Raw genomic sequence first — 15,728 nt, 5'->3', positions numbered from 1 at the left:
CAGCAGCAAATATTTCCTTTTACTGCTGATTACCTGAAGACTGTAGGCCAAGATCAAGTTGTCTCTTCGGTCTCTCCTATGCTTTTATTCCATTTTTTGTCACTTCTACAAAGAGTGAGCTATTCCAAGACTGATCAGATTACTATTCTTGGCTATTTAAGGGGTTAGAAATCTTCATCCTAATCTTATTTCACATCCAAATAAACCCTTTTTGGAGCCATCTTTTTCAGTCCCTCTGTTTGCTTTTTTTTTTTTTTGCTTGGTTTTTGTGGTTTCTTTTTTTCCTTGTTGTTTTTTCAAACAAAACGTGGTTTGTACAGTATTGCTGGTTTGTAAAATATTGAGCTTGAATGCTGCTTTTGAATAACACAAGGGAAGGTGGGGGAGGGCTGGGGGAGGAGGGAAGAGCAGCTTATTGCCAGGCTTCTGCTGAGCATCTCTCTCATATCCCAGTTCTAAGGAGATGCCTGTAAACAAACAGGCAAACGCACCCTCCCTGTGTGATCGCTGGTCCAGTGCCTGCTCTAAGGTGGTGTCTTAAATAGATACCACCCGAAGCAGGCTCTGCACTTTGTTCCTCAATACTCTTGCACTTCTAACTTTTACAGAATTTAACAGACTCAAGACGTGACCACACTTAAAGGTAGTTTTACATCCCTGAATTTTCCTCATCTGGACTCCCTGCTCCAAGCGTTACCGATCCTAATGGCTTGCACATAAGGAAAAATAAACCCATGTGAAAAAAAGTACAATCAGACACTTCTTCACGTTCCCTTCCATCATATCACTTCCCATCTTGTAAAACAGGCAGAATTTTGGGCAGTAAACCTCAGCTGAGCTTAGGCAATTTCAGGACACAGCAGGCTGTCAAGCAGTTCATACGTAGTAACTTCAGTGATCTTTCTTGGTTACATCATTTATTTCTTACTCAAGTGTGATATCCAAATTCAAGTTTCACTACTATAAAGTAAACCAATATGCAAACTCAGCATCTGCAAAAGCAAACCACCTAAGCCAAGCACGCCACAATAAACCCACAAACTGGTACATTTTCAGTATCAGAGTTTGGTTCAGCAAGACCCACTTCCATAACAGACCAGGACCTCCAAAAATATGCTCTTTCAATAAACCTATCCAGCTAAACCCTGTAAAAGACTGCCCTGTCTTTCACTTGTACTTCAACTGCAATTAAGTGATGTACACTGAGCAGCCTGTTACCCAAAAACTACTTGATGTAGTACCTCTTGCTCTGTAACACCAGTTCCTATCCGAGGTGATCTTTAGAAGGGGAGGAAAGGAAAGTATGTGAATGTGTGTTTGGTCCATCAGGGAAACCCCCACTTCCACTCATAACTGAGAGAGGCTTACAGGGGTCAAGAGAGTGTAAGGAACAGAGTAAGAAACCTTTCCAATGTTCAACACTCTGATTGTGTAAGTACAGAGGCACTCCCCACTGCTGACTCTTGGAGACAGAGGAATGACATGTGAACACTTGAGAATGGCTACTCAGGGGAAAACAAGGAGTCCAGCTCTCAGAAAAAGTGACAGTGACAACGCCTTGCCCAATTTGGTTGGAGAATACCCCAAATGCACTCACTCCCTCTAGAAGTCTACTCAAAGACAGCCTCAGCAGACCACCACTTTCCCCTCCGCAGAACAGATGTACCAATCAAGCAATGAACAAGAAAAAACCCACTCCATGTTCAACTCTTACCACACCACTTCCATCATATAACCTTCTATGGCTCTTAAGTGAAGATTATCTAGAAGACCTGCTTGCAACTTTTATGCAAAACAAAACATATAGTGTTCTACTTGGGTATTCAAATACACGTGCAGTACCACTCGCTCACAAAACCCATAAACTTGGAAGAAAATGAGAAGGATTCAGAGACACCTTTATATAAACAGTTAAGTCTCAAGAACTTCCTACTGCAACAACTCATCAGGAGAACACTATGCAACATTATGTACTGGCACTGCAAGACCTCGTGGTAGAACTACAATAAAACTGCATGTCACTCTAAGTACAAAGATATTAATTATTGACCAACAAAATAAAAACTCAGGCTCAGACAACTACAGGATATAAGAGTTTTTTCTGTCCTAGAACTACAAAGGATGTATTTGTTTAGTTCCATCCTCCACACTAACAATACTGAAGATTTATTTATTTGTCTCTCAAAACCAAAGGCTTGACCCACCTGCTGCACGACACCAAGCAAGTCCAAATGTTCAAAAGTCACAAATATGTTATAAAGGCAAAAGGACCCTAGGGACAACCCCACCTCCCTTTATTAGGGTTAAGATACAGCCACCAAAAAACACTTGAAATTCCCTACACAGCCACCTGGACTTCAGCAGTCTCTAACAGACACTAAATGATACAACACTTGTTAGGAAAAAAAAAATAAAAATAAAATCACCACTTTTATTAGGGTTAAGATACAGCCACCAAAAAACACTTGAAATTCCCTACACAGCCACCTGGACTTCAGCAGTCTCTAACAGACACTAATAAATACAACACTTGTTAGGAAAAAAAAAATAAAAATAAAATCACCACTGTAGGCAACATTGCAATTACTACTCATGAACTCTAGTTGACAAAGTAGCAACAAAACAGTCACTTTATTTCCTTTAGCAAACATGAAATAAGGAAAAATAATGGCAAGGTTAAAAGCTAGCCAAAAACCAAGAAACATAAAAAGCATCAAGTTTCAAAGCTCATAACCTGAACATCCAGAACTATCTTCTGGTAACTCATTTATAAAATGGGTTAACTTAAACAAAAAAAAACCAAACACAACAACAAACAAACAAAAAATCCTACCAGAACCACAAAGCTACTTTACTGTATATGCTCATCTGAGTTTAGAAACTGAGCAGCTCACCAGCACGGTTGGGCTGAAGTACTTTGAAGTAACCCCTACACCAAGTCTTTGGAATGATTACTTGTGCAGGAAATACAATTAGATGTCATTTTGTGAATGTTTAAGCATTTTCTCCCCAGTTAAACAAAAATGTCAAAAGAAAAAAACTGTAAGCACTGCAATATGGAAGTCACACAATAAAAACCTGAAATCACATAAGGCTCAAACTAAACAGTCTTTCACCATGAAGCTGATAACCAGCATTAAGCCAACTCTAGCATAAATCATATAGAGTATATATATACACACAGAGGAGTCGGGAAATAAGAAACTAGTAGAATACAACCCTTTATAGAGAGTTACATCCAAGATTTGATTTGACCAACCCATACAGTTTAGCATACTTCAGACAGCTATAGGTAGCTGGCTCATCATACAGCACCTGCCATAGATAATCCTGATCGAAACCCAACAGCATCCCACTGGAAGAGAGTATTCATCATGAAGTCTAATACAACATTCAAAAAAATCTCACTAGTTAAATTAGAAAAATGAACTGACAACACATGGCCATAAAATGAACATCATTTCTTACCCTACAACTTCTACTCCGAAATGTCTAAGTTACTATTTCATAGCTGCTAATTATTTTCTTTCCATAGAGTATTAGCTGCAACTTGAAGAAAAGACTCCCATACTTATGCCAGCATCCAACAACCTGCACGATAACCCGATGTCTTTGTTTGTCAGAACTAACAGAAAGGAAAACTTGATAATACCAACACTAACTGTGTCTGGGCTGGGAAGCCTCGGAAAAGAGCAGCACAGATGTCTTCAAAAGCCACACTGTCCTGACTAGCAAATATCCGTATCTAAGAAAAAACTGAAAGATTGTATCACTTTTCTACATAAAATAAATGAGTAAATAGAAAGACATACTAGAACACAATTCCTAATTTACTGAACTTCCTCACAATCATTTTTTGAAGAAAAAATGTTTGAGAAAAATAGGAGGCCTACCATTAATAAGGTACGGATGATTGCAGCATTTTCTTAGTTCCATCATAGTGTTTAAAAGATTAGGTACGTTCGCCTGACCTCCACCCTTGGAAAGAAATGTGAAATTCTTTTCAAGAATAGCACGATAGTATTTCTTCTGAATATTTGTCAGCTCAACTTCAATGATGGTTTCCTCTTTGGGGGCCAGGTTCTTTTCTACATCCTCCTTGAGACGTCTCAGCATCATCGGCTTCAAAATAGCTTGGAGTTTTTGCACCTAGGAAACATAAGTTGAATAAATGAAAAATAATTTTTTGAGGCCCTACAGTTTTAAATTCAGTCAATTTCCTTAATTCTAAAACCCCTATTTCCTACCTCAGATCACAAGTAGAGGCCACTTTTAAAAAAAATAAATCTTTCCTCACTGACAAAGAGACTGTGTTCTCCTTGATAGCTTAGTGAGATACACACATTATTTTTTCCCTTCATATATCTATTTCCAATTATTCTCTTATTTCTTTAGCTTTGACATCCACTGAAGTAGAAAACTATTTAGGCCTGGTCTCAAAATGAAAACATCTTATTTCTGTAAATTTTCAACATGCTGATAACTTTTAGTGTCTCCAGGTTTTGTGGCATATATTTTAAGACTGTCATAAATGGTTGGGAAGGAGGGGAAATGTCCATTTTCCTAAAAAAAATTAGCTGAATTTCGTCAAGTTTTTGTAATACCCCCTACATAAAAAGCTGAAGAATATTCCATATAGAAAAAGACTGGCATTTTGGTTGTTTCAGGTTGCCTCTCAAAGTACAAATCAGCTCAGTGTTGAAGAGCTGAGAAGTTTACCCTAAAATCAGTCATCATCTCCTGATGCAGAGCTGCACAGGAGAAATGTGAGCAAAAGATACTTTCTCCTGAACTCACATCATTCCCTTAGTACTAAAGCAACTTAAGGAGAAAGAAGACAAATTAGTATGGAGGGATGAACACAAAAATACATTGAATAGGATTGCAAAGAATGGAGGAGAAAACAGAATTCACTAACACTTAATATCTCCCATCACTAAAAAGATAAATCAAATTCCAAAAGATCTAATGGTGTGTTGGTGGAGAAGGCACTTCTTCCAAAACTTGCTGGCCCAAGCAACCCAGGCCCCAATTCTGCTCATGGATGATGGCTTTATTTTAAAAATATTTCCATGTATGGCTTCAAAAATTGCCAGTTCTGCTCTGCTGACATTTTGAGCTGGCCAGACAAAAGCTGTGTTGAGAGTCAGGATATATTAACTCCAGCTCAAACACTATATTAACAGGGCTCCATGGCTTCTGGATCAGAGCTGGCTCCCTTCCAATCAGGTCAGAGTCCACCCTGACTGGTGTGCAACTGCCTGCACAATCTGTGGAAATACATCCTATCATTTCCCCAGGACACACTGCCATTTTTCCAGGAGGTAAGTGGCTGGGGGGAAAGCTGTTTTGTAATTCAGACTATTACGTATGAAAGAGTTGCTCTCAAAGAAAGTTAACACAAAGTTAAAATACCAGAAATTGAGTTTTCAGGCAAAACCAACGCAAAGTTGCACACAAAAATGCATGCAATCATGAAGTTAGATTATCATAGGGCCAAATTAAAATGCATAAATGAAGACCCCATGCTTCAGTTCACTGCTAATGTTAAGGTGATTTTACTGTTACCCGTTGCCTTTTTAAAACAAATACTTTCATACACACAAGCAGAAATTTAAGTTTTATACATGATCATGAGAAGCTTTCACATTTTAGATCTAAAATATGTTGCACTGAGTCTTTTACTTTGAATTGATTTATGATTTCTTTTATTGGACAGCTTGAGAAATCTGTTTCTGAGTCAGTCAAAAAAACCTCCCTCCATTTGATCTTTAAGGTCCCTTCCAACCTAGAAGATTCTGTGATTCTTGCTAAACTAAGTTTCAAATATGTTCCTGTTTGCACAGAAGTCATTGATAAAACTCCCAGATGTTAACTCCATGGAAGTTATGGAGGACAGTCCCCTCAGTCTGATACCGACACTTAAGGAAGAATGTCAACTGACAAGTTAATTGTCTTCGAGCAAACAAGCAATTCTAGAACTATTTTCATCCCACAACTGTTACAAGACACCCCATCCCCGGTTTTAAACACCACATTTTAACTAGTGGAAACTTCCTCCTTTTCTGCATAACCAATGGATAAAGGATAGAAACAAAAAGAACAGTGCTAAGGCAAAATGACTTCTGGTCAGAAGCAAAAACTCAACATAATGAAAACAAACAATAAAACTACTGTGATTTTCCAAAACGTAAATAGATATTACTTGTAAAAACAAGTAATGAAGTTCAGATTTACCACAATGGATGTATTTCACACTGTGTTTATTTTTGTCAAAATTAGGCTGATGGTTGGACAAGATGATCTTTAAGGTCCCTTCCAGCCTAGAAGATTCTGTGATTCTTGCTAAACTAAGTTTCAAATATGTTCCTGTTTGCACAGAAGTCATTGATAAAACTCCCAGATGTTAACTCCATGGAAGTTATGGAGGACAGTCCCCTCAGTCTGATACCGACACTTAAGGAAGAATGTCAACTGACAAGTTAATTGTCTTCGAGCAAACAAGCAATTCTAGAACTATTTTCATCCCACAACTGTTACAAGACACCCCATCCCCGGTTTTAAACACCACATTTTAACTAGTGGAAACTTCCTCCTTTTCTGCATAACCAATGGATAAAGGATAGAAACAAAAAGAACAGTGCTAAGGCAAAATGACTTCTGGTCAGAAGCAAAAACTCAACATAATGAAAACAAACAATAAAACTACTGTGATTTTCCAAAACGTAAATAGATATTACTTGTAAAAACAAGTAATGAAGTTCAGATTTACCACAATGGATGTATTTCACACTGTCTAAACAGAAAAGTGAGTGTGCAGGAGTTTACCTGTTCTTCAGTTTTCAGATCACCAAATTCTTGCATGAAAGTGGTTTCTGACGGGAAGCGACCTGGTTCCAAGAAGTGAAGCAAGCTAAATAGTTCTTCTACTGTATTTTGCAAAGGGGTTCCAGTAAGCAGCACTTTGTGTTCCTGAATGGTTAAGAAATAAATTGCCTATGAATCCATCTAAATTCATTTTCAATGGAGAAATAAACAAAATTATCTCTTTTCCCCCCATGTCTTTGGATCTTCACCCCTCTGCCAACACACACCTCCCCCTATGTATAGCTCTTTTCAACACATTTCTAACTAACATTCTGACCTTCCTTCAGCAACAGCCCAGAAAAATATGTCACTAATTAAGCACCTTCAAAAGTCCTCCAGATACAAGAAGACGTTTTACTGACCCACAATATTCCAGCTCTTTCACAAATACAACGAACAACAGCACAAATACAACGGCAAAATAACAGCTGAACTTATCCCATCATTTTTGGCATAAATCCATCAATTTACTACACCTCCAATACATTTCAGTTCTCCAATGGATAAAGGATAGAAACAAAAAGAACAGTGCTAAGGCAAAATGACTTCTGGTCAGAAGCAAAAACTCAACATAATGAAAACAAACAATAAAACTACTGTGATTTTCCAAAACGTAAATAGATATTACTTGTAAAAACAAGTAATGAAGTTCAGATTTACCACAATGGATGTATTTCACACTGTCTAAACAGAAAAGTGAGTGTGCAGGAGTTTACCTGTTCTTCAGTTTTCAGATCACCAAATTCTTGCATGAAAGTGGTTTCTGACGGGAAGCGACCTGGTTCCAAGAAGTGAAGCAAGCTAAATAGTTCTTCTACTGTATTTTGCAAAGGGGTTCCAGTAAGCAGCACTTTGTGTTCCTGAATGGTTAAGAAATAAATTGCCTATGAATCCATCTAAATTCATTTTCAATGGAGAAATAAACAAAATTATCTCTTTTCCCCCCATGTCTTTGGATCTTCACCCCTCTGCCAACACACACCTCCCCCTATGTATAGCTCTTTTCAACACATTTCTAACTAACATTCTGACCTTCCTTCAGCAACAGCCCAGAAAAATATGTCACTAATTAAGCACCTTCAAAAGTCCTCCAGATACAAGAAGACGTTTTACTGACCCACAATATTCCAGCTCTTTCACAAATACAACGAACAACAGCACAAATACAACGGCAAAATAACAGCTGAACTTATCCCATCATTTTTGGCATAAATCCATCAATTTACTACACCTCCAATACATTTCAGTTCTCAAATCTCTTCATGGTTGGTGTAAGCTTCTAACATAGGAAACCTGAACCTACACACAACAAAGCAGAGCCAAGAGGAAAAGCTGGATATTGCTTTAGAGGAGGAGCCCAGACAGATTAAGCAATTAGCCCAAGGTCGTGGTAGTAGAACAAGAACTGAAGTGAGAAGCCCCATACCTTCATCTATAGTCACGCCTATAAGCTCAGCTTTTCTCTAACAACAGCCATAATAAGGGAAATAAATGGTAAAGAGCATTTTCATAAAATTTCATTCATTAAGCCTCAAGACTCCTTCAAGAAAAGTACTCCTTAGCAAACAGGGAAAAAGAAACTAGAAGGGATCTATAGGTCACCAGTGCTTGTGTAAGCTCATGTTTATGTCTCTTCATTCTTATCAGAAATAAGAGGTTTTGAGTTCCAGGCATTAACTTAGCATGATTGCATTCCGCTGACACTTTTAAAGAATATTCAGGTCAAAAGAAAAAACAACAAACATTTTGCCTTTTAAATGGTAAATATGTTTAAAAGCCACCACCTGATTTTTCTCTGTGTTCTTAGGTGCACAAAATATGTGTATTAATGTAATGCATATTTATGTAAGCATCATAAATCAACTCACTTTTCCTTTCCTTACCAGTCTGAAAGAAGTTCCTTGTGGCCACACAACAAATTAACATTAGAGCTGACATTAATGCAGAGCAGTTTAACTCTCACACCCGTATCTGGCCACCCAACCACAATATACCTTTAAGTAAAGGTCTACGTGAAGAAGTGACTATAGAGTAAATCACATGAAAAAAGAAAGGGAACAACAAATTTATCTTGATTCTCTTAAAATCCACATGATGAATCCACATCCACTTGGTCTAAATCCACAAAGAAACTTATGAAACATCAGCACTCCAAAATTCAAGGTATAAGACCTTCTCAGCTGCATTCCCTCATTCTTCTGAGCACTTCATGCTTTTACTTCAGAAGAAACCCTTTCATTTTACTTTTTGATGAAACCACAAATCAGGAGTAATAAAAATACAGAAGACGCAAATGTAAAAGATGCACAAACTGACCAGGTCCATCATCTTGAGTCCTTCCAAAAGCTTACAGTTCCTGTTTTTCAGCCTGTGGGCCTCATCGATGACCACGCAACGCCATGGAATGTTACGCAGCTCCGGGCAGTCAGTCAAGATCATTTCAAATGTTGTGATAATGGCGTGGAACTTGTAGGACCCCTTTATCACACGGCCCTAAAAAGAACAGCAAAAGTTAAAGTAAACTCCCTGGTGAAAAAAGGAAGTACGTTTGTTTCATCTCCCAAATTCCTTTTTTAAAACTAAAGAACAGTACAATGGGCAAGATATTTTTAAATAAACAAAGTCATTATTGCTGACTCAAGGAGGGAATACAAACGTGTAAGTTTACTACTGGCTTCACGCTAGCTACGTTTTTAATCCTGTGAAAAGGCCCACGGAATCACTGCATATTCATGACAAAGATGTTATACAAGTATTTGAGTCATAATTCATATGGATTATACTAATGCCTTGAAGCATTTTCATACACACAAGCAGAAATTTAAGTTTCATACACGATCATAAGAAGCTTTCACATTTTATATCCAAAACATGCTGCACTGAGTCTTTTACTTTGAATTGATTTATGATTTCTTTTATTGGACAACTTGAGAAATCTGTTTCTGAGTCAGTCAAAAAAACCTCCCTCCATTTGATCTTTAAGGTCCCTTCCAACCTAGAAGATTCTGTGATTCTTGCTAAACTAAGTTTCAAATATGTTCCTGTTTGCACAGAAGTCATTGATAAAACTCCCAGATGTTAACTCCATGGAAGTTATGGAGGACAGTCCCCTCACTCTGACACCAACACTTAAGGAAGAATGTCAACTGACAAGTTAATTGTCTTGGAGCAAACAAGCAATTCTAGAACTATTTTCATCCAACAACTGTTACAAGACACCCCACCCCCTTTTTAAACACCACATTTTAAGAAGTGGAAACTTTCTCCATTTCTGCAGAACCAATGGACAAAGGATAGAAAAAAAAAAAAGAGTGCTAAGGCAAAATGACTTCTGGTCAGAAGCAAAAAACTCAACATAATGAAAACAAACAAAAAAACAGTGATAAAACTACTGTGGTTTTCCAAAACGTAAATAGATATTACTTGTAAAAACAAGTAATGAAGTTCAGATATAACACAATGGATGAATTTCACACCATCTAAACAGAAAAGTGAGTGTGCAGGAGTTTACCTGTTCTTCAGTTTTCAGATCACCAAATTCTTGCATGAAAGTGGTTTCTGACGGGAAGCGACCTGGTTCCAAGAAGTGAAGCAAGCTAAATAGTTCTTCTACTGTATTTTGCAAAGGGGTTCCAGTAAGCAGCACTTTGTGTTCCTGAATGGTTAAGAAATAAATTGCCTATGAATCCATCTAAATTCATTTTCAATGGAGAAATAAACAAAATTATCTCTTTTCCCCCCATGTCTTTGGATCTTCACCCCTCTGCCAACGCACACCTCCCCCTACATATAGCTCTTTTCAACACATTTCTAACTAACATTCTGACCTTCCTTCAGCAACAGCCCAGAAAAATGTCAGTAATTAAGCACCTTCAAAAGTCCTCCAGATACAAGAAGAGGTTTTACTGACCCACAACATTCCAGCTCTTTCACAAATACAACGAACAATAGCACAAACACAATGGCAAAATAACAGCTGAACTTATCCCATCCCTTTTAGTATAAATCCATCGATTTACTACACCTCCAATACATTTCAGTTCTCAAATCTCTTCATGGTTGGTGTAAGCTTCTGACATAGGAAACCTGAAGCAGAGCCCTGCTTCCCATCTACACACAACAAAGCATGAGACTGGCAGATCCAAGAAGAAAAGCTGGATATTGCTTTAGAGGAGGAGCCCAGACAGATTAAGCAATTAGCCCAAGGTCGTGGTAGTAGAACAAGAACTGAAGTGAGAAGCCCCGTACCTTCATCTATAGTCACGCCTATAAGCTCAGCTTTTCTCTAACATCAGCCATAATAAGGGAAATAAATGGTAAAGAGCATTTTCATAAAATTTCATTGATTAAGCCTCAAGACTCCTTAAAGAAAAATACTCTTTAGCAAACAGGGAAAAAGAAATTAGAAGGGATCTATAGGTCACCAGTGCTTGTGTAAGCTCATGTTTATGTCTCTTCATTCTTATCAGAAATAAGAGGTTTTGAGTTCCAGGCATTAACTTAGCATGATTGCATTCCGCTGACACTTTTAAAGAATATTCAGGTCAAAAGAAAAAACAACAAACATTTTGCCTTTTAAATGGTAAATATGTTTAAAAGCCACCACCTGATTTTTCTCTGTGTTCTTAGGTGCACAAAATATGTGTATTAATGTAATGCATATTTATGTAAGCATCATAAATCAACTCACTTTTCCTTTCCTTACCAGTCTGAAAGAAGTTCCTTGTGGCCACACAACAAATTAACATTAGAGCTGACATTAATGCAGAGCAGTTTAACTCTCACACCCGTATCTGGCCACCCAACCACAATATACCTTTAAGTAAAGGTCTACGTGAAGAAGTGACTATAGAGTAAATCACATGAAAAAAGAAAGGGAACAACAAATTTATCTTGATTCTCTTAAAATCCACATGATGAATCCACATCCACTTGGTCTAAATCCACAAAGAAACTTATGAAACATCAGCACTCCAAAATTCAAGGTATAAGACCTTCTCAGCTGCATTCCCTCATTCTTCTGAGCACTTCATGCTTTTACTTCAGAAGAAACCCTTTCATTTTACTTTTTGATGAAACCACAAATCAGGAGTAATAAAAATACAGAAGACGCAAATGTAAAAGATGCACAAACTGACCAGGTCCATCATCTTGAGTCCTTCCAAAAGCTTACAGTTCCTGTTTTTCAGCCTGTGGGCCTCATCGATGACCACGCAACGCCATGGAATGTTACGCAGCTCCGGGCAGTCAGTCAAGATCATTTCAAATGTTGTGATAATGGCGTGGAACTTGTAGGACCCCTTTATCACACGGCCCTAAAAAGAACAGCAAAAGTTAAAGTAAACTCCCTGGTGAAAAAAGGAAGTACGTTTGTTTCATCTCCCAAATTCCTTTTTTAAAACTAAAGAACAGTACAATGGGCAAGATATTTTTAAATAAACAAAGTCATTATTGCTGACTCAAGGAGGGAATACAAACGTGTAAGTTTACTACTGGCTTCACGCTAGCTACGTTTTTAATCCTGTGAAAAGGCCCACGGAATCACTGCATATTCATGACAAAGATGTTATACAAGTATTTGAGTCATAATTCATATGGATTATACTAATGCCTTGAAGCATTAATGTATTGCTGCAATATTCAAATAAGGTTTTCACGAGAATTTTCTTTTTTCTTTTAAATCAAAAGGTATACGACAGTCCTCCCAAATCCAAATAAGCCAGGAGGATTCATTTTCATAATTATTGTAATATTTTGCTCCCAATAAACATTAATTTTTCCCTGATGGACATCAAGGTTCCAAAACACCTATGATTCTAGTAAACAGCTTTAAAAAGACACAAAAGTCCAAACTCTTAAATGGAGAATGCATATCCTCGTATACATATGCATATAAATACATATTTTTGTAAATTTGCATGAAGGAAAGGTCAACGCAAATCCAAATAAGCCAGGAGGATTCATTTTCATAATTATTGTAATATTTTGCTCCCAATAAACATTAATTTTTCCCTGATGGACATCAAGGTTCCAAAACACCTATGATTCTAGTAAACAGCTTTAAAAAGACACAAAACTCTGAATTCTTAAATGGAGAATGTATATCCTCACATACATATGCATATAAATACATATTTTTCTAAATTTGCGTGAAGGAAAGGTCAACAGGATGATTTACCTGATGTCTAGCACCACATTCACTACTTATTTGGTTAGTTGACAGTCTTATTTTCAGGGCTGACACAAAGACTGTTTCAAACTTTACTCAAGATCATGAAATGAGTATCTTCCTGACATTATGCTGTATTTTCTCCCAACGCTGTTCAAAGAAAAATGCAACTTGGTTCCTCCAGTGGCACTGGGTCTGCACAGGAACACTGTCTCTCTAAGGATGGGCCTCACACAAGCTCAAAGCAATTCTACATTTTCAAAGCAGGACTATGTTGTGGGTTCCAGGATGATTTACCTGATGTCTAGCACCACATTCACTACTTATTTGGTTAGTTGACAGTCTTATTTTCAGGGCTGACACAAAGACTGTTTCAAACTTTACTCAAGATCATGAAATGAGTATCTTCCTGACATTATGCTGTATTTTCTCCCAACGCTGTTCAAAGAAAAATGCAACTTGGTTCCTCCAGTGGCACTGGGTCTGCACAGGAACACTGTCTCTCTAAGGATGGGCCTCACACAAGCTCAAAGCCATTCTACATTTTGAAAGCAGGACTATGTCGTGGGTTGCATATTGAATACATTTCAAAAGGAACATATATTTTACATTAAGGTGACCATTTCTTCCTTCAAACACGTCTGAACCCTTTTATAAGTGGTCTGCATATAATCCTCTCCAAGCTATGGGAATCAGAAATGGTTACTGACTCAATAAAATGATTAGAAATCTGATATCCTGAACTTAGCATTGAATCTGTCTATGCATGTCAGGAGTATTTCAGAGGAACCTGCTCAACGGTGCTTTCTCGCACCACAGTCCACAAACATTTATCTTCTTAGAAAAAAAAAGAGTTGTTACCTAACAAATAGCAGATGAAAATACACCGAGTGGGCAACTTAGCCAGGAAACCTTTTCATGAGCCAGATATAACTCTGAAGACACGAGAATGCATTCCAAGAGATTCTTTCCAAGTGGTGGAAAACACTTTCATGAGCAACCTCATGACTGCATGGCAAGCAGTGCTCTTCAGGAATGATCACTACATAGAACAGCACACCCGGGTGAAGCAAAAGTCATAAGACTGATCCTTGATTATGTATTTAGAGCTGTCTAAATCTCACATTAAAATGTAAGCATAGAGGTCTTGCAACAAGAGCTCATTTTATTTGAAGGACAGTCAAATGCTGTACTGAAGTACCCAGGAGTAAATCAAATAGAAAGTTCCAAGAGCTCTCCAAGAGCTTTAGAAGGTGAATTATGTTGTTCTTCAAGAGTTTCAGGCCTCCAACACTTGGGAAAGAATCCTAAAGTAACCCTATTGATGTCACATTGGAGAAATTTAAATGTAAAAACTATCACGAAAGCAACCTATAGCATTTTCACAGGTGAATTCTTAGGCAACGAGGAATCAATTTATCCTGTTGCAATGTGGTATCTAAATGAAGTTCTCTGATGTTGGAACCATAGAAGTTTCATATCCATTTACTCAGAAAAGTTCTTCCAGTTGAGGAAATCAATCTTCCCAACAGGTAGCAGTTTCCTGTTCTCTTTGGGAAATTTTTCTGGAAGTAACCCAGGCAACAGAGGTTGTGTACAACAATTAGATACGAATATAAAATCTGGATTGTGGTTTAGGGTATTACCTCTTAGCAGATACAAACTGAGAAGATCAATTGGATGTGTACAAGAAGTCGACTTCTAAAAAGATGCACATTCCATTAATGGGAACCATGAAAGATTATTATGGTCTTTTCCCACCAACCTCAGACTCCACTTTGAGGAACAAGAAAACAGATGCAAGAAATGTTCATGTTAACTAATTATAGCCAGAAGGCATCTGGAAAGCTAAGTCACAGCCACTTTGTGGCTGTGCCATTCGATGTCATCTTCAGTGTAAGACAGAGTCCCTGTTGGTGAAATACTGCCTTAAACTGTCGTACACTAAACACTCTCTGCTGAAATCTGAGGTAATCCTGTGACATGTTCATAGCTCAGGAGCTTCTCTGCAAGAAAGAAAACTGTGCAGGCAAGAAAAACTCTCTTAAGCCAACACCCACAGAGCCCAAAAGGAATGAACCAGATTAAAAGTCATAAATATCAACAGCATTATTTTGAATTAAAATTAACCAAGAATAAGGTATTCTGTTTCAGCAGGTAAGCCAAGTGGTTTCTCTTTTTAGTCCTCATTACACTGCAAAGTAAATTTTCCTCACAAAAAAGTCAACTCTTTTAGAGGGCTCTGTCATCAATTTTATTTGGCACGTATAGTTTTCCTGATATTACAACAGAACTCTTTCTCAGAGATAGACAGAATACTACAGAAAAGCAGCTGCTTTATTCGATATTCCAACCAGGGAAGGTCCACAGAAGGACCTTTCAGTTATATTGCTCAAGAACACCAGAACAGGCTTCCTTCCCTACGTGACCTTCACAAACAGTAAAGCAGGAAAGGATTTTAGGGGAAATGCCTCCTGTAGCATGGTGTCCTGATTGTTGAAGTCACACTACCGCAGAGATGCATTTTGTTATCAGCTACTCTCTAAGTTTTCACAACAACTTGACTCTGGTTACTGGTGTTGACTGAAAATCATGCTACTGCAGAGGGGGTAGGTGCTAACAACTTGACTCTGGTTACTGGTGTTGACTCTGAAAATCATGCTACTGCAGATGTGGTAGGTGCTTTGCCCCT

General features: G+C 37.8%; 1 protein-coding gene across 1 annotated transcript in view; it reads right to left on the bottom strand.

Moving 5' to 3' along the window:
• CHD7 (chromodomain helicase DNA binding protein 7) overlaps positions 1-15,728 on the bottom strand; it is a 113,187-nt gene that overhangs the window by 32,813 nt on the left and 64,646 nt on the right. Inside the window, exons 12-14 of the mRNA XM_014939642.1 lie at positions 12,006-12,182; positions 10,379-10,522; positions 3,894-4,149 (exon numbers count right to left, since the gene is read on the bottom strand). Coding sequence (XP_014795128.1) covers positions 3,894-4,149; positions 10,379-10,522; positions 12,006-12,182 — 577 coding nt within the window. The remainder of the gene's footprint in view (positions 1-3,893; positions 4,150-10,378; positions 10,523-12,005; positions 12,183-15,728) is intronic.

The sequence above is a fragment of the Calidris pugnax genome, unplaced genomic scaffold (genome assembly GCF_001431845.1).
Source record: "Calidris pugnax isolate Ruff unplaced genomic scaffold, ASM143184v1 scaffold5, whole genome shotgun sequence".
Lineage (NCBI taxonomy): Eukaryota > Metazoa > Chordata > Aves > Charadriiformes > Scolopacidae > Calidris > Calidris pugnax.
Note: the sequence above shows the minus strand (reverse complement) of the source record. Positions and strands in the feature narration are given on the sequence as shown.